The sequence below is a fragment of the Urocampus carinirostris genome, chromosome 11 (genome assembly GCF_059441175.1).
Source record: "Urocampus carinirostris isolate Australia breed hairy pipefish chromosome 11, RoL_Ucar_1.0, whole genome shotgun sequence".
In the NCBI taxonomy this organism is placed as follows: domain Eukaryota; kingdom Metazoa; phylum Chordata; class Actinopteri; order Syngnathiformes; family Syngnathidae; genus Urocampus; species Urocampus carinirostris.
In genome coordinates this window covers 34494501-34513800 of record NC_142359.1, presented here as the reverse complement: position 1 = coordinate 34513800, position 19300 = coordinate 34494501, and the positions used below count along the sequence as shown (strand labels likewise).

The window sequence follows — 19300 nt, the reverse complement described above, 5'->3', positions numbered from 1 at the left end:
TCATTTACTAAGTAATTCAGTTACATCCAAAATTACTGACACCCAAAGTTACTCTGCAAGTGACTATGTAGTTACAAATTACCGTATAGCTCAGTAGCCTAGATGGTAGTGTGCCCGCTTTGAGACTGGGAGGTCGCTGGTTCGTGCCTCGGCCGACTCATACCTAATTGGTAATATGGCGGCACCCTCTGTTGGCTGCGGCTGCATCGGCTCGCTACAACGGGTCAGATGTATCGACATTTCGTTCTGTGTACATTGTTACAAAGAATGACAATACAAAGGAAATTATTATTATTATTATATTATATACTAAAGCTCAACCAGTATGGGTAATCCCCCTTCTGTGATGACCAGGCTCCAATGGATGTTGTATGGGGCATCAACAAACGATTCACAGATATCATCAACATGAAATATAGGTCAATCATAAGCTAGAATACGTGAATACGTCTAATTAAACTTATTGTATAGACAAAGATCCCATTTTTGTTTTAATCACACCAATCAATATTTCTTAAACACATTACACGGACTACGATTGTGACTCTTGATGTATCGAAAGTGCAGCGCTGAGAAGCATAGAAAAAACGAGTGTGTGTTCAAGTGAAAATAAAGTCAGATTTTGCAGGGGAGTCTCAATTAGGCACAACGCGTGTGCATTGCTTCACATTGACGACATTTCCCATTCATTTAAGTCAAGGGTAGTCACAAACTGGGGGGGAGAGTAAAAGGAGAGTAATTGTAAACGTCAGTCTTTTTCATCCGCACTACCAAACAAAAATGGTAAAAATGTAATGAGAATATATATATATATAATATATATATATATATATATATATATATATATATATATAAAATAGTAAATAAAGTACTACTAATAAAAAAAAAGGTTTTGAGGGGTGCCAACTTTGTCCCTATTGTCCCTTTGTGTGTGTACTCGGTCCTGTCCTCCTGATGCCAGCTCGCCTGGCCGCAGTCAGGTCAGGGGCCAGTGCCCCCTCGCTGCCTGCCAGTCCAACTGCATTTGCAAAGCAAACCTCAGATGCCAGGTACGCAATACCTTACCCGCTCTTTCGGGGTGGGCGCTGAAGTCACGGCGGGGGTGGCATCGGGCGCCAGGGTCCGTAACGATTTTGGGCCTGTCTCCTGCGAGATTGGTCTTAAATTTCATAGGTTTTGAAAAGATCTTAAAAAGTCCTACATTTTAAATGGAAAAATCCTGGGGGCACGCTGTATATACTGTAGGTTCCTTGCTTTGAGAGCAAGCAATTACGTGTCCTCTTTCTGCTTTTTGTTAAGGGTCCTTGGCGGCACGTGGCGTTTGCTTCTCCGAAGTCGCCTCTGAGACTGGCGCTTCGTCCCACGTCCACTTCCGTGAAGAACTGCACGACTCAGCTGTGACGGTCACGCCACAGGATGATGGCAGCTTCCTGGTCAAGGTGATGCTCGCCTTTCTTCGGTTGGCTCACTGCACTCACCCGTTCATTTTATCGCTGTAGTTTGTTATAAGCAATGATGCACTGAAATGAAATTTGTGGCTAAAACTGAAACAGTAAAACGGCAACACTAATCCAAATTTTTAAAAAACAGACAGGACTCTTTCAGAAACTTAGAATATTGTGATAATATTATTTTATTTTCTGTAATGCAATAAAAAATATCAGTCATATAGATATATTAAAACTAAACTTAAATTTTGAAAGTCTTGTTTTAAGATTTCTGATGATGGCAAAATATGGAGGAGTGATCCAGCCATATGTAGAATTAATTAAGTTCCTATAAGTTATCCTAATAATAAATCATGTAATATCTAAATATATGCGATAAATGCAATGTATTAATTTATATTTCTTTTTTTCATTTTAATTTTTTATTCAATAAAGGGCATTGCATGCGATCAGTGCACCCATCAACCAATAGGGGAAATGCTCAGCCATTTTTGGTTGTGAAAAAATACACAATAGGATACACAACAAAATAAATACCAGAATACATAAATGACAAAATGCATAAATGTATATATTGACCTCCATAATTCTGCCACTTTGTCCATCTTCCAATCCAGACTCAAAACACACCTTTACAGACTTGCCTACTCATCATAAACTGCCTCACATGGTATCCTGCTCTTTATTTTGACTGTCCTTTGTTTTCATTGTTTGTTTTTATCATCTGCTTTTTTCTATTTTTTTTTATCACTTTTTTTTTTTATTCTGTGTATAGCGACTTTGGTTGTCCTGAAAGGCACTTTGAAATAAAATGAATTATTATTGTTGCTGTTGTTATTATTAATAATAATAGATTGCATTTAGGTCATAATTTGTTTGCTAAATTATATACTTTTACTTGTTTATAGGTATTTATTTATATGTTTATATCCACACAAGCCTGATGGCCCGGCCTCGGCATTCTACTTGAGCGAAGTTGTTAGAGCTGTGGTTTGTTGAAAGAGCGCCAGCGAGCCACCAGGGAGTGCCGAAAAAACAGTATGACCGCACCTTCAGAGACGCTTGTACACAAAAGCAGATTTTTTTGTTATTTATTGGGGGTGCCTTGTCACAAAACCTAGCTAACAACACTTCCTATGGGCCTAAAGTACTGCTGTGGAAATTTTCTCTAAAATACGTTCAGCCTTTTCAGAGCCTATAAGCCACATACAGACGCACACACATGCACGCAAACCAGGAATAATATAATAGTCTAGATAGATTGGTCCGCCATACGAAATCTCATATATCCCATTTAAAACATTAGGATTATATTATTAAAAGGACTACTTGTAGGCACTTAACTAATTCAACAATATTAAAATAATAAAAGACTTTCAGTTGATTTGTCATGAATCCAGTATGTATGACATTTTGTTTTTCAATCACCATACAGAAAATAATTCTATCACAATGCTCTATTTTTCGGGGACAGTCTGGTACATTATATGGACACGCTAAAAAGCATTGTAAGTAATTAATAACTCTTATATTAGCAATGACGTGAATACAGCACTGCCAAGCTGTGGCACGCTTCATGTCTACAGTTAGTTCCTCTCCCTTCTTTGTCCAGTTGGGCTTTCTGAAGGCTCAGCACCGCTATGAAATCACCTTCACCCTTCCTGAGGTCCCGGCTTTGGGGGACCATGTGTATCTGGCAACGTTGCCGAGCCGCCACCTCCGGGTCGTTGACGTCTCGCCTGCTGATCAAGGTCAGTCAATTTAAAAGGTAACCCCTAAATTCTTAAACATGTAAAATATGGGAAAATAGTACGTTCTTTTTGCATAGAATCTCATTCATCAACTGCATGGAGACCCGCCAACAAACATGCCTTTTTGAAAGTGTTGTGTTCCTTCAATGTTATCTCAGCTCTAGATGAAACAAGCTAAATGGGTCAACGTTGAGGGTTCCTGATTTTTGCATAATTGTAGGGAGGAACACTACACGTTCTGTGCCTAATTAAATATATGTTTTTGGGAGTAACCTGAGCCGCGTCCACGTTTAGCATTTCCTTTAGTCCGTTTTGGAACCACCGAAGTAAAGTAATGCCAAAAAAAACAAAAGACAAAATCTTCAACCCCAAAAGCCAGTGTCAAACACTGATAGACACAAGATCAGGGGTAGGCAACTCAAAATGTTGAAAGTCATATTGGTCCAAAAAAAAACAAAATGCAAATTTGTCCGAAGCAGAAAAAAAAATTAAGCCTTTTTAAAGCGTTATAATGAATGCAAAGCATGCTGTATGTATCTATATTAGCTATGTTAGCCTGCTATCAAAATGACCAAGTTTGATGCACCGTAACTTTTGGGTAACGAGGCGCCACGTGACTGCTCTGTTGTTTAATTCTATTCCAATATTAAGGAATTACAGTATGTTTCATTGCTTTGACAAAATTAAAGAAATGCAAGAAAACAAAACCCGAATATCCTAGATTTGTTGTCCGGTTTTGTTGCTTTCCATTTTTATGTCCTTTTCCTTCACTGTCTTTGTAGAAAGAGGCATGTCTTGAATTTATTTGCATTATTTCACTTTTGTTTTTGAGGTCTGCAAATAAGTATTCTGTTATCCGATGAATTACTTCATCTAGTCATGATCTGTGAAGGGTTTTACCAGCATTATTATCTCCTGGGTTGCAGCAAAACTCCGAGGAGTAGTGTAGATTGGAGATTCAATCCACTTCCTAAATCAATTTTTGCACTCATTTAATTTATCTAAAAGAGATGAAATGAGATCACACGTACTTACACTTTGGTACCCTGCCGCAAATGTTGCATGCTTTCCCTGGAAAGTTATTTCCTGTTTTCCTCCGTTTTATTTCTCTTTATACCTTTGGGATCCATGGCCAATTTGTCAACTACCTTGCTGTTTCCTCTTTAAAAGGGGATAGTGATGATAGTAAAGCAGAGGAGCAACACAAAGGAGTTCAGATTGTCGCTCATGAACTCGTACCAGCCCCTCGTTGAAATGTAATATCTATACAATTCATTTTTACAGCAGCAGAATACATTGAAATTGTTGGTGTCATGTTTATCCTACAAAAATCATATTGAAATACAAAAAATGTTTTCCTCCCAAATCTTTTTCAATGTGTAAACATTATCGGAAAAGCCCCAGGAGCCGCTCGGCAGCGCAAAAGAGACTCATTTGGCTCCAATAGGTAGCACTAAAAGAGCTCCTGCTCCTCTGCCCTCTCAAAAGTGCCTTTTTGGTGTGTGTTTTTCAATTTGTTGACTGTCTTTCAGCAAAGTCTTGTCCCCGTCCATCCGTGCAGGTGGTCTGAAGGTAATGTGCGAGTACCTGGCCCAACAAGAGGGTGTGCTATGCGAGCAGCTACAGCTGGTGAGCGAGGCCGACCATCGCTTGGTCGTCACTGTCAAAGTTCACGCCAGAGTTATGGGTACGAGTCCGACATCTCTTTTCTGCCCCACAACACAGTACGAGAGAATAGAATCATTTTGTTTTCCACCATATTTTCCCTGTGAATTCCACGAGCTGACGAATCTTTGGCACCGGGTTCCTGTGGATCCTTGAAAAGTCTTTAAAGGCATTGAATTCCTTAATCTATATATTTTTTTTGCCTTTTTGACCTTTAATTGTCGTAAACCAGTTTTCAAAAGTCCCAAAAATGTGATAATATCAATAAACTTTATTATTTTTTTTTTAATTCAATAGATTTTTAGTAACCTTTATCAATTGTCTTTTTTAAGAATTCTTCAATTGACTTTTGCGGCCACATCGCGTGACCCCAGAAACTGAACTATCAAAATGCATGTCTTAGGTCTACCCACAATATGCATGGCTACTTCAGGAAGAGACGTTTACTTTGGGACCATGGGAAGGTGTTTATTTAATGGATTGGCTGTCCGACGAATATTTTTGCCATGGCTAAAAGCTGTGACAGTTCATTTGTGCAGGGCACAACGTATTTTTGTGTTTCAATTATGTTTTTTGGTCAAACTGGTCCCAAATTTGATTTGAAAAGGTATTAAAAAAAGCCGTAAATAGTCTTGAATTTAACTTAACCTGTAGGAATCCTGTGGCACTTTAGTGAGAGTGATGCGAGCGGCTTCCAGTACACCAAAGTAATAAAAGAAGGAGCAGATTTCACTTTTTTAACAGTCCATCAGGAAATAAGTGGCTCTGTTTTTTACCAACAAGACATTATTTTAGGTTTATTTGTCCAGATCAGTCCATTTTTTAGCTGGCAGCTAGGGGTTTGTGGGGTTCACTTCATATACTGCGCAATTCTGTCTAATGTTTTTACCATGAAAAAAAATACATCTATATTTTGCGTATAATCCAGTGCGCCTTATACAGGGTTCGTACAGGTGTTTGAAATCCTTGAAAATGGTTGAATTTTAATGTTGTGTTTTAAAGGTCAGGAAAATGCTTTAATTTTGGTTGAAGTGGTTGAAATTGTTGCCATTGTCATGTTTCTTGGCAGTCTGACTTTAAACCACGCAGTGCTGAAAATGACGCCGACACACCTCCTCTGGAGGCTTGTCATCATGGCGTTTTTATGTGAAGCGTCACTGCCCCGCCCCCTACTGGTCCCACCTATGAAGACAGCTCTATTTAGAAAACAGCCTCTTAGGCTCGGCTCACTGAGAAGAGCCGGGCTCTTTCAACTTCCAAACAGCTATTCAGATTTTTTTTTAACAATATGTTATCAATAATAATATAACATGGTGTACCACTTTATTTAGTAATTGTATAAGTTTGGCAGAGATCCCTGGAAAACACATGAAATATAATTTAAAATATTCACAGATCTACAAAGAAATGAAAATACAAAACAATTTTAGCCTTTTACATGCTAAACAAATATAAAGTAAAAAAACTACACAAAATCTCTGAAGAGGCAAACAATAGAGTAAAAACTAAAAACTCTTCAGTGCTACAAATGATTGATAAAATGCCAAAAATATGTTTATTTTCAAAAATGTGGACACAGATCCTTGAAAACATGCACAAAATAGAATATACATGAATTAAAACAAAAAGCAAAAGATCAGCAGTCTTGAGTTTGAAAGATTGAATGCACTCTGCTTTATAGCAATCAATATCATTAAAATGAGTCCAAATTAGGCTCATTTTTCTGATTTTTATACATATTGTACTCTTTCTTTTTCTTGTCTTCTAAATTGTACTCCATCATTACCAAATACCTTTAGAGCCCTTTCTGTGTCTGTAAACAAGTGCGGCATAGCAAAGCTGCATGTGCATTGTTGAGGCAGAATGGCTGAAATTGTCAGATTATAGCAGCCTTTTGGCACAAAAAGATCACAGATAAAAATAGAATAGCACAAAGTATGTGCTTGTGGCAAGTTAGCGACTTTATTTTAATCATCAAAGTCCCCCCCAAAAATGTTCTTTTGATAGGTGCTGGATTTTTTTCCTTGGAAGGTAATGAACAATTTGAAAAAAAATGGCCTTGAAATGTGCTTGAATTTGGCCATTAAAAAGGTGTTCAAACACTGCTTGAAGGGTGGAAAATACGGAAGTTTAGCCAGTGACAAGTTTCCCTAAAGCAAATGTCTGATCTATGTTTCCACTTTGCAGAGCGTCATCACGGCACGCCGATGCTGCTCGACGGTGTCCGCTGCATCGGAGCGGAACTTGAGTATGACTCTGAACAAAGCGACTGGCAGGGCTTCGACTGAAGAAGATCGAGCTAAGGCGTTCTTGGCCTTCGTTGCACCGACAGTTTCTGCGTTTGGCCACGATGGGGCAGCAACGGCCCGCACTTTGGTTCAAGGAAGACGCTGGAGACATTGTTCTTCTTGTGCCCCAATCACTGCCCAACCACACCCCTCCCCTAAATGGGATTGGACCCCCTCTGTCTGGGTGGTTCCCGCCTGGGAGAGACTTATTTTGACACTTCCTCGGGTGTCTTTGCTTGGTCAGGCCTCAAGTGCTAGCGGATGCATTTTGCCAGCTGCTCGAAAGTGACTTCTTGCCTTTTCGATCTTTCTCCAGGCAGTCGATGAGCTCCAAAGGTTGTCTCTCGGACACGTCATCTAAATTGAGCTCCGAAGACGTTGGTCTCCTGACATGCATGTGGCCTCCGCCATCCTATCCCCCCTTTTTTTTCTTGCCTTGAGCGGTTTCCTGGTGGCCTGGAGTGGGGGCAAGTTTTTCCCTCGGGTTCTTTTGTGCTCTTTTCCGTTTTATTTGTCACCCACCAATATATCAATAAAGGCTCCCCCCTCCTGAATGTATGGGTATTGTGACAAGTTCCTCGATTGCACGCTAGGGGACGCTTGAGACTGAGAAAGGACTTCAGCTGTTTTTTTTCCCGCTTTTTTTTTGCTTTAGCTCCGGTCCGTTTAAAATTCAAAATTCACCAACACTACCGTTTTATGCCCTTAGACCAGTGTTTTTCAACCTCTTTTACGGCAAGGCACACTTTTTTTATCTAAAAACCCTGAGGCACACCGTCCGTCCGTGGCCAATTATTTGTAAACTATTGTTATTTTTAAAGTTAAATTATCATGTTGCCTAAAGAGGCGGTATTACATTTTTTAAATGATTATTTGTGGTACCCACGGCTCAGGAGGTGAATACATGATATTCATTTGAGTTAATAATGTTGCTGCAATTTTGGATTTTTCTGTTTTTTGAGACTTTTATCCCAAATTATACAAAATTCCGAGAAAGTTAATTAAAATGAACAAAAGATGAGTAAGTGGTAAACAATAAAACATCTCAAATGTTGTTTCTGATATTCATTGTTATTTTTGCTTTACTGTATTTTTTTCAGTGCAAGCTAGGGCGACTTCATAAAAAAATTAGTTCTTAAATATATTTTTAATAAACTGTAAATCTCTGCACTGACTCGTGAGCAAATCACTGTAATATATGAAGAAAATTGATACTGCCACTTACTAATATAAACGTTAGCTACCTGCCAGATCATAAAAAGAAAGCAATGACTCTGGAAAATTTGCATTAAAATTGGCAATTTCCTGCAGCACACTTGACATGTTCTCACGGCACACTAATGTTCCCCGGCACACTGGTTGAAAAACACTGCCTTAGACTACCGCCTTTCTCCCTTTTAGTAACGCCTACCATTTTTTTTTTTTTAGAATTATCGTTTTTCTAAATGTAAACAAACATCTTGACTCAAGACTAGTATTTTAGTTTATGGTTGCTTTATTCTGAAGCCAGACTAAATCTTTGTGTGTGAATAAACCGCTCCAACGATCACATTAGATTTCCATTTTGGTAAAAGTTTGATTATTTTTCTCGTGTATAAATAGAGTGCATGATTCGACTGCCAAGTTTTAATGTCAAAAGTTTGGCATTGTATCCGATACGCTGTGCTAAATTTGCGACCTCAAGTATACAAAAATTGGGCCAAGTTAGGTAATAAGTACTCTAACGTGAGTAATTGATGAGCACAATCATTACTTCTTTCAGGCTTTCATTAGCTTTGAACGTGTATTGATATTTAAAAGAACAGACAGGCTTGGGGAGTAACGATATACAGTACATGTTACTGCGTTACATAATCAGGATACCAATTAAATGTAATTGTATTCCGTTAGATACATCAAAAAATATGTCATGAAATTACAGATCTATTTTGTAAAAATAAGGATTACTTTGCAGCATTACAATTTCATTTAAGAGCATTTTTATGTTGTACACTACAGGGGACAATATTGAAGTTAGATGTGCGTTACTTTCACTCTTATTCTTTTCGTCATTCGCATTAGCTCTGTTTACATTCACCATGTTCGGTCATGCCTCTGTCCCCTCGTTCATTCCACACACACGCCTCAGTACCTTTGGTTTTCTATATTTGTTATTCAAGGTTACATTGTTTCTATATTTTGGATAAAATTGAGCAATTGTATATATATTTAGCTTATTTTGTCTTTCATTAGCATATTTGGTATTGGAGTAATCGAAAGTAATCCAGTTAAATTTACTTTATTATAGTATTCGGATTACCTTACTGATTACATTTTCAACAGGTAATTAGTTACTGTATCGGATTACATTTTTAAAGTAACCCTCTCAACCCTGCCAACAGTTATGTTGAAGACTTTTTTGCCAAATATCTAAACAATCGTGTCGGCTATTTATCATCACCATTTTTATGCACAAGAGAAAACCAAAGTGCAAGTTTGCCTTCCTGTTAGTTTATAGACCCCTAGGGGACACATTGTTAAGCAACAAAGGCCGAATACATGTCAGTTTATAGAGGGCGATCTGACAGAAAAATATCCTGGTTCACAGTTGTGGGCCGTGAGGACCTGCAATCCCTTCTCAGCTGGCCTAGAAATAACTTAATCATGTGATGTAAATTATATTTTGTCAATCAATACTTATAAAATAATTCTAAAGTGCCTGTCACCTTCCTTCCATGCATGGCTTCTCCTTGGTCATTGTGCCTTCAGATGTTATGCTTTCATAGTAAAGCATTTAACTGATCACATTTGGGCCATTGGTTGTTGCTAGGCTCAGAAATCAACCTGGAGGCCTTCACAATAAATCCATATGACCTTGAGACTTGATATCAGTGTTCAAAAAAGCTATTGGTTTCGACAATCAGATTTGGAGGTGGCCAAATCAATGCCTTTTTGCAGGCGTAAGGAAACGTCAGCTAGGGGGCCGTAACGCACTAAAGCGATCAGGCAAACGGCCGTTAAACAACAAAATTATACTATTGTGTTCAATTAATAGTTGAAGTTCGGACAACTCCGAAGCAAGCAAGCCTTTCACAACTAGGAAAAAGTTTTGTCCGCCATTTTCAGCCAAGAGGTAAGATCTCAAGCCCAAACATAAACCCGACCCAATCTGAATTTTGGGCTGGTCTGGCCTAAAATGTCAATCATTACGTTCGGCTCATGCAGAGCTTCTCTTTTTTTAATTACCACTTGCGATTGAGTGGCACAGGGATCATACTTACACTTACCAAGGCATATGACAATTATGTTCGAAACAGATTGCTACATAACTTGCCAGGTAGGAAATGGAACACGCACACATAAACATGCTTAATGATGTTGTCCATCCAGACAGTTATTTTGATGGCTTACAACCACAGGCCCCTACTGTGCTTTTGAACACTGTTCCTTAAAATTGCGATTTGTGCACCCGCACACACAACAGCTGGGCATCTTGTTTTTTTTTTAAATTGCGACTCTAAAAACACAACTCAACATACAAATCCTCTCTTGCTCCATTCAAACTCAACTGCTACTCTCGCTGTTTTGGGTCAACAATGCATCTTATGCTGTTCCTGTGATGACATAGGCTGGAAAGAAGTCTGTATTTAGAGCGAAACTCAGCAAATAAGCGCTGAGAATCAAGAAGTCATTTTAGGAGGGTGATTCTTTGTTTTCAAAAACATTTTGGTGTCATGATTGTTGAATTTTCTTTTTCTCTGTTTCACGTCTTCATGATTTTAGCACAACACTAATATAAATAGAAATACATAGTGGACAAGCTCAGGGATGTATACAATAATAATTATATATTTTTTTCCTTAAACAGTGTTTCTGAATGTTTTCCACCCTGCAATTTAAAGTTTTTTTTAAATTTCTGGTTCATAAACACACTTCTATACTATATGAAATTATCGTTAATATTCTTATTATTATTAAATTCGTAATATATATTATTATCATTATTAATTCACTTCCCAGCCCAGTTACACCCGTCCCCCCACCCCCGATTTAAGGTCACCACTGCAACCGGTTAAGTTTGTAGACCTAACAGGGTGGAATCTAACAGGGTGGACTTTAAAAAAACTAAATTAAATTTGTTTTTGTTTAAAATTGTACTCAATGACATTTTTTTTATAATTCTCCATAACAGGGTAGAACTTTAAGAGTGTCTACAGGTATAAAATCAAATGAAAAGTTAGGAGAGTAAAAAATTGAAAATTTAAACAAAATGGCAAGTACAAAAATATCAATTCATAACATTTAATTGCATAATGTAATTAAGTTTAGAATAGTCAATCAAATTATGAAAGAAACATTTTTTTAATATAAATTTATGGCCTACACGTCACGAGGGAGTTGATTGATTACATTGCACGGCGATCACAACAAATTTGAGCACGTGTGTCGCCCAAAAGTTATCTAAAAAACTAAATATTTCAAATGCATTTTATTTGGGGATAAATGATTAAAAACACTCCAAGCGCAGTAACTCTATATATACACTCAGCAGATTTTGGAGAAAAATCAGGGTAAAAGAAAGATGCAGACAGAAAATGTTGCTACAGAGAATCACTCAGGGCGCATTCTTGCCAGAAATTTCTTCCCGGGCGAAACACGTAAAAAATGTCATGTACGTGCGCGTGCGTTTTCCTATAAGTGCAATCCGGAAAGTGAGACTTCGTGCATGACATGCGTAGGAGTGTGCTGTAGCAATCAGTCGCCTCTTGAGTGCTGCGATCCTGCAAGCGCGCCTGATTGACAGCTCCAATTGATAGCGACGGCGTACAGGGCTCTAATTGCAACCTTTAGAGGACATCAAGGACAAGCGCTCAGCAAAACTGACATTTGACCGATAATAATCCTGCGCAAAAAGAGTTTCCTGAAAAGCATCAACACAGCAGACTGCAAGACTTGTCGCACGAGCATTTTACGACTACACATTTTACAGCAATGCTGTTTGTTTTAGTTTTAATGAATACAATACAATATCGGACACATACATATAAATTTGATTTTGTGTGTGGGTCGAGTTACATTTTGCATTTTATTTTTTTTAAAATAAAGGTGAAATGTTCTATTTCAGCATACGTGTTCACCAATTGCTTCCGCTATGATTGTAATTGCCCCTATTGAGCGATAATAAACCTTACAAACACAACACAGCACAAACTTATTCACAGCGAGAACGTCTATGCATAATAAAAACAAAGATCGTTTGTGTAAACAAGTTGACTTACCAATTAAACAACACTATTCTTTTAGCATCCTTCTTAGGTATTTATACGGAAATACCACAAAAATACTACTGCAGAAACACACCAGAATACACCAAAAAGACCACGACAAAATATTCTATCTATCTATCTATCTATCTATCTATCTATCTATCTATCTATCTATCTATCTATCTATCTATCTATCTATCTATCTATCTATCTATCTATCTATCTATCTATCTATCTATCTATCTATCTATCTATCTATCTATCTATCTATCTATCTATCTATCTATTTTCACCTCCCCAAAAAATTATAACAATCAATTATAAATATTACATGTCTTGAATTGATTTCATATGTATTCAATGTCGTTTATTTCAGCGTTGTAATACATTGTAATCATGGTCCTCTAGGGTAAATATATTATACCGACTTAAAAAGAATTAAAAAGAAGATAAAAGACTGTCAGGAAAAATGGGCAAAAAATATTCACAACCTAAGGTATAATAATAGTGCAATGCTTATGAATGAAAACGACAGTGCATCATAAGAATGGTGCAATGAGAAGAAGTGCAAAAATATATAGCAGGAACAAAAATCCCACAGTAAGTCGCAGGTGAATATATTTATTCATAAATTAAAGGGAGATAAATTGGATGTATTCTAGGACCAGCCAAATTTCTGAAGCTTATGCAGTCCACAAATCAAAAATTTGACCACCCCTTCTGTTGTGTAAATGGTACAGTCTCATGATAGCGGTCGGTTTGTAGTATAGGGCGGGGCTAGGCGAGGCTTGGCGGGGCTAGCGAGCCTAGGCGGGGATTCCCCGTCGGACCCGATCTGGAGTTCCGCCTCCGAGGCCTACCAGGTGTCCTCACGCCTCCAATTGGGTGACAACCGGACGTGACGTCACAACTAAGGCTTTTGACAACCGAACGGGGAAAATTGGGTGGACGCGTGGCCAGTACGCTTCTATTGCGAGTCATGTCATAACCGTTGCAGTCCTAAAGTTTGCTTGGGCGTCCTCCGCTCGCTCGCCTGTGTGTGTGTGAGTGTGCAAGTGGTGCCCTCTACTATCCCATCATTCCTTCCTTGACCCCCGCCCCCCGGCCGCACCTGATTTCCTTGGTCACCCCTCGTTTTCTTAGTCTTGCAGGACTAGATTACTCCCCAATCAGATTTGGCCATATGCCAGCGGCACACCTGAACTCCGCTGTGCCACCTTTGCTTTGAGTCCCCCTGTTTTTTTGCTCATCCATTCAATTCTCTGCGCTTGAGGGAGTGGAGCGGGGGCATGCCCCCCGCACCCTTCCAAAAGCATCAGGAGGAGAAGAAGAAGAATTAGGAACCTTCCGTTATGTTCGAGCAGGCCGCGGTGCAGGGCGACGGGAGCCCCCGCCGCGGTGGACCGATGCTGGTTTCGATGCCGTTGCAGGACGCCAAGTGCCGCTCTCCGCTCCACAGCGCCTCCGACACACCAGGGACGTCCGCTTCCACGCCGACGTCTTCTGGGGAAGATGCCCACGACAAACTTTTAGGGGTGGACCCAGAGTACTGCAGAAGGATTCTGGTCAGGGGTGAGTGGATTCGAGGACCTTTTCAGTACCGAACCTTCTTCGTCATCAGCGAGTATTATGATTACGAGTAGTAACCTCAGCCAATTGTTCCCCTTATTTTTGATCGCATGTTCCCTTATTAAGCCATAATAAACCTTAAAAACCACAAAGCGGGACCTATTTGCTCACAGAAAGAGTAAGTGTGTAGGATAAAAATAAAGATGATTTGTGTGAATGATATTATTTTATTTTCTAAATAAACATCACCACCAATTATTTCAGCATAGTTCTTTCCCCGCTTTTAGGAAATTCAGTGTTGTTTATTTTTCGTATAGGTATACTTTTGCCGTACAAAAATTGTTACACGGCGTAAACACAATGAAATGATTAAAAAATAGAATACGGGGATATGGTATTGGTATAGTAATAATAATCGTAATCGTAAGCGTATAATCCTGATAATAATCACCCACAAAAAAATGAGTATAGAATAATTATCGTCATAGTAAACATAATTCACGATTGTAATCACATAGAAGCAGTAATTATCACCATCGCAGGTTAATATTCAAAATCACAATAATAGCATAATTATTATAGTAGTAAAATAATAAAGATATATGTGAATATAAAATAAGTTATCAAAATACTCATTACAGTGAGAATAATGATAGTGTGCATAATAATAATCAAAAATATTTATTACAATAGCAGTAGTAGGGCCTAAATAAGAATGTATTTATTGAACAAGTGCAATAGGCCACCAATGAGTAATTTAATTATTACCATAAAACAAATGATCACTATCACTACACGTACAACATACTATAAAAATAAAATTAATACAGGGATGTAATATGAATGTAAAATGTATAGTACTAAAAATTAAACTATATAATAATAAAAATTACTATTATTATTTAAGTTGTATATGAATATTTTATTTCCGATTTCATGCAATAATATAATAAAATATTTTTTTCCCATGGTTTTATTGGCAACAACAAGAGGCGAAATAACAACAAAATAAAGTTAAGGATGTAAATCTAAGATCTCTAAGATCTAATATCTAAAATGTTATTTTTTAATTAACATTTGTTTAATGTAGTGATAGTATTTGCAATCATTGTATCGACAAATAATAATCGTTATGTTTCATGCAATCCTGAACGGAATGCGTATGCGCGAAACAAGATGAAAAAAATAGTGAAATGCAATATACGTTCAAGTTATACAAATACGTCTTTGTATGTAAGTGTATGCGTGTTTTCGTGAGTGTGTGGTGATAATAAGGCCTCACGTCAAACGTGTATTTGTTTTTTATTGTGGAATTAAGACATTTTGAAAGTCGTTTTGTTAAGAACGGCTTGCAGCCAGTGTGCGTCCTCTACACAGGATTTGTTTGACTTTTCCTTTAATGCCCGAGGTAAGAGAGGGGAGGTCACAGAGAGTTCAGCGAACTCGCTTTCGTTCTTTTATTTTTTTTTCTACGAGCACTGATGTAGGCTATATATAGAAAAATAAACAGAATAATTACAAGCCAAAGCCGTGACCCGGTCAAGCAACATCTTTCAATTTTTGAGGGAACGACTGCTGTTAAAATGAAAAAGGGTGCCAAATATTTTAAATTTCCATCAGTTTTTTTACCAGCATACGCCCTAAAATTAATGATTGCAATTGCTCTTATTAGGCAATAATGAACCTTACAAACACAGCACAGCACCCATTTACTCTCAGCGAGACAGACTATGTAAAATACAACCTTGTGTAAACAAGTTGATTTACCAATTAAACAACACAATTCTTTCAGTGTCTTTCTTATTTATTTATCAAAAAATGCTACGAAAATACTACTGCAGAAATACTACAAGATTCCTGTAAAAATACTACTACAGAATACTACAAGAATACTACAAGAATGCTACTGCAGAAATACAAGAAAACTAAACAAATACTTCAGCAAAAAATCTACAATAACCCTACAACAGAAATAGTATAAAAATAATTCCACAGAAATACAACTAGAGTAATGCTGCAAAAATACTACAGAAATACTATAAAAAATCTACTACAAAAATACAACTCCCGAAATAGTACAAGAATACCTCTCCAGAATTACAACAAAATAAGATACAACATTTAGTACTTAAAAACGAACTTTTATATATTAATTTGCTTTAATTTTGAAAAGAAAATAAATTACTACACAAATGCTACAACAATTGTATTACAGTGATAATATCAATTCAAAATATTACTACAGAAATACTACCAATGAAATTCAAAAATACAACTACATGGATTTATGTACAGTAATACTACAAATTACGAAAGAAATACAACAAAATTAAGACTCCAGTAAAACTACCATAAACAGAGAAATACTACAAACATAAGACTTCACAAATACTACAAAAATCTACAGAAATACTACAGAACTAAAAATAAAATCATGCTTTAAATTTGCTTTAATTCCGAAAGGAAAAAAGAAATAGCACCACAAAAATACAATTACAGTGATACTACAAAAATACTGGAGATATACTACAATAATAATACTCCAGACGTTTGCTGTTGAAGTGCAAAAAAGGAGCAATATTATAAATGTATATAAATATACTAGTTGACGGTTTCGAAGCTGAAGTTTATTCAAATCCAGTGTCCTTAAATTTATAAGCAGACGAGCGGCTTGACGGTTATTTTCTTATTTTTCTATATTTTCCCGTTTTATCTTTTTATAGACTCATTTGAGCTCTTTTGCTTCAGTCATATTTAATTTAGAGGCTAGTATGGATTTTGGTGCGAACGCTTTCTATATTTGATGAGTTTTAAGGTGGCGACAAAGAGCGCGTCTCTTTTCTGCGACTCGCTCCAACACAATGAGCCCCAAACGCTCGCTTATTCCTGGGCGACAAATGCGTGCATGCGCGTGCGTGCAGTAAAACAAACAATAAAGATGATTAGCGTGAACCAACAAGGACATCCGGAAACAATAAATGAGATTTGTGCGCGTATCCGCCCCCAACCAGGCCCCAAAACAACTAGCGACGAGGATAATAATAATAATTCTTATTACCAAAGATTGTCAAAAACAATAACATTGTTTTCCCTCTCATCACTATTGTTCCAATGCAATATTATTTTTCATTGCATTATTATTATTATTATCATTATTATTATTACTATGAGTTTTTCTAAGAATTACCTTGAATTAAAAAACGTGAGTGTGTTCTTGACTCAAGCCTCCTCCCACCAGGGGGATATATACATACTTACAATACTTTGTAATTATTATCATTTCTTTCCTTTTTGTCCTGATAGTCTTATCATTTTTCTTTTCAAAGTCCAGCCTGGGGGCCCGTTACGCCCTGTGATCAAATTTGCACTGGCCCGCCGTCTTTGTCGTAAAATTATGAATATGTGGGCCGCCAGTAATGTTGACCGCAGCAATAAATAAATTTGTGTCAAAAAATAAATAAATCACCATTTCACCACGTGACGGCAGTAGCCCTTCGGCCATCTTGCCCGCGCCTTCTGTGAAAACTTTATCCCACCCCATTTCCAACATGGTGACTTTAGAAAAAAAAAATGAAAGTTGACTGCGACGTTTCATGTGGAAATTGGAGTCTTTTTTTTCCCCACCGGAATCCAAAAAAATCAGTCTACCTAATTTGTCAAGAGACTGTGGCCATTAAACTATCAAGAGGCACTGCCAGACGAAACATGGTGATTACAAAAAAAACCTACCGGAAACGAACGCTGCGAAAAGGTGAAGCACCTGGAAGCCCTAACGGCACAGCAGCGCTTTTTCACAAGACTCTGCGAGTTAAATGAAAATGCTACAAAGGCGAGCAAACAGGTCGCGAAACTGATCGCCAAGCTCTGCAAACCTTTAATGGAGAATGAAATTGTTAAATACTGTTTGAAGAATACCAGGCTGAATGGTCAGCCCTCACATATTTTCAGCTTAAGAAGTCTGGAGCTCTTTCTAAAAAGTTTGGACACCCCTGCTTTATTACATTTTACCATGGAGTGCCATGTTTAATCTTGTTGCATACAATATTGCACAATGTTGATATGGATGACAATAAAGACAATTCAATTCAATTCAATTCATCCATCCATTATCTGCACCGCTTATCCTCATTAGGGTTGCAGGGGTGCCTGAGCCAATCCCAGCTATCTTCGGGCAGTGGGCAGGCGACACCCTGAACTGGTTGCCAGGCAATCGCAGGGCACACAGAGACAGACAACTCACTCGCTCATTCAAGTCAAGTCAAGTCATTTTTCTTTGTATAGCCCTTTATCACAAAGAGTCTCATAGGGCTGCACAAGTTATTGCACGGACTATTATTTCAGACTATTATTACACCATCTCATGATCTGAAACCAACATGAGGGCAAGGAAAAACTCAAAAACCTCAACGTGAGGAAAATGAAGAAACCTTGAGAAGGGACCACACATGTGGTAATCCCCCTTTCAGGATGACCAGGCTGCAATGGATGTTGCAAGTACAAATAGTACAGAGATATTGTAAACAAAAAATATAGGTTATTCATATGCTATAGAGTAGATGTGTGTTTTAAGCTTAGATTTAAACATTTCCACTGAGGTTGCAGATCGGATCTCAGTGGAAGAGCATTCCACAGCACCGGTGCCCGGATGGAGAACGCTCTCAAACCTGCGAAACACTTCTTGGCTCTTGGGATCACCAGTAGGCCAGTGCTTTCAGAACGAAGGCTTCGGACCGGAACATAGGGGGAAATCAAATCTGAAAGATATGAGGGATCAAGTCCATGTATGATTTTGTATAATACCAAGAGAACCTTGAAATCACATCTTAGGCTAACAGGGAGCCAATGCAGGTTGGCCAAAATCGGCGTAATGTGATCGGACTTTCTTGTCCTAGTTAAAAGCCTCGCTGCAGCATTTTGTACCAGCTGAAGGCGCTTGATTCTGGATTTCGGGAGACCGGAGAGTAGTGCATTACAGTAATCGAGACGGGAGGTAACCATTGCGTAAATTATAATCTCCGCATCCTACTGAGACAGCATAGGACAAATTTTAGCAATGTTGCGAAGATGGAAGAAAGCGGTTCTAGTAATTTTCTTCACGTGTGTTTGAAAGGACAGATCGGGGTCAAATATGACACCTACATTTTTAACTGAGTCACTCTGTGTGATGTGATGTGTGCTGCAAATTTCTTTCTTATAAAAATATTGGTCCTTTTTTCCCATATGTACTAGTGTTATCTTATTGAATAAATTCATTTTTTTAAACAGCACTTCGAGTTGTATTCCAATGTCTGTAAAGTGCTATATAAATACATTTTGATCCGGATAACAATACT

At 37.9% G+C, this 19300-nt stretch overlaps 2 protein-coding genes across 10 annotated transcripts in view; both read left to right on the top strand.

Annotated features, from left to right (window-relative positions):
- adisspb (adipose secreted signaling protein b) overlaps nt 1-7706 on the top strand; it is a 28973-nt gene extending 21267 nt beyond the window's left edge. For all 9 annotated transcript variants that reach the window (XM_088348627.1, XM_088348619.1, XM_088348624.1 and 6 more), the window contains 4 exons: nt 1300-1439; nt 3061-3199; nt 4761-4886; nt 7052-7706. In XM_088348627.1, coding sequence (XP_088204753.1) covers nt 1300-1439; nt 3061-3199; nt 4761-4886; nt 7052-7152 — 506 coding nt within the window. In that variant the 3' untranslated portion in view covers nt 7153-7706. The remainder of the gene's footprint in view (nt 1-1299; nt 1440-3060; nt 3200-4760; nt 4887-7051) is intronic.
- A 5662-nt stretch (nt 7707-13368) lies between these two features.
- vax2 (ventral anterior homeobox 2) overlaps nt 13369-19300 on the top strand; it is a 28933-nt gene continuing 23001 nt past the window's right edge. The window contains exon 1 of the mRNA XM_088347227.1: nt 13369-13970. Coding sequence (XP_088203353.1) covers nt 13751-13970 — 220 coding nt within the window. The 5' untranslated portion in view covers nt 13369-13750. The remainder of the gene's footprint in view (nt 13971-19300) is intronic.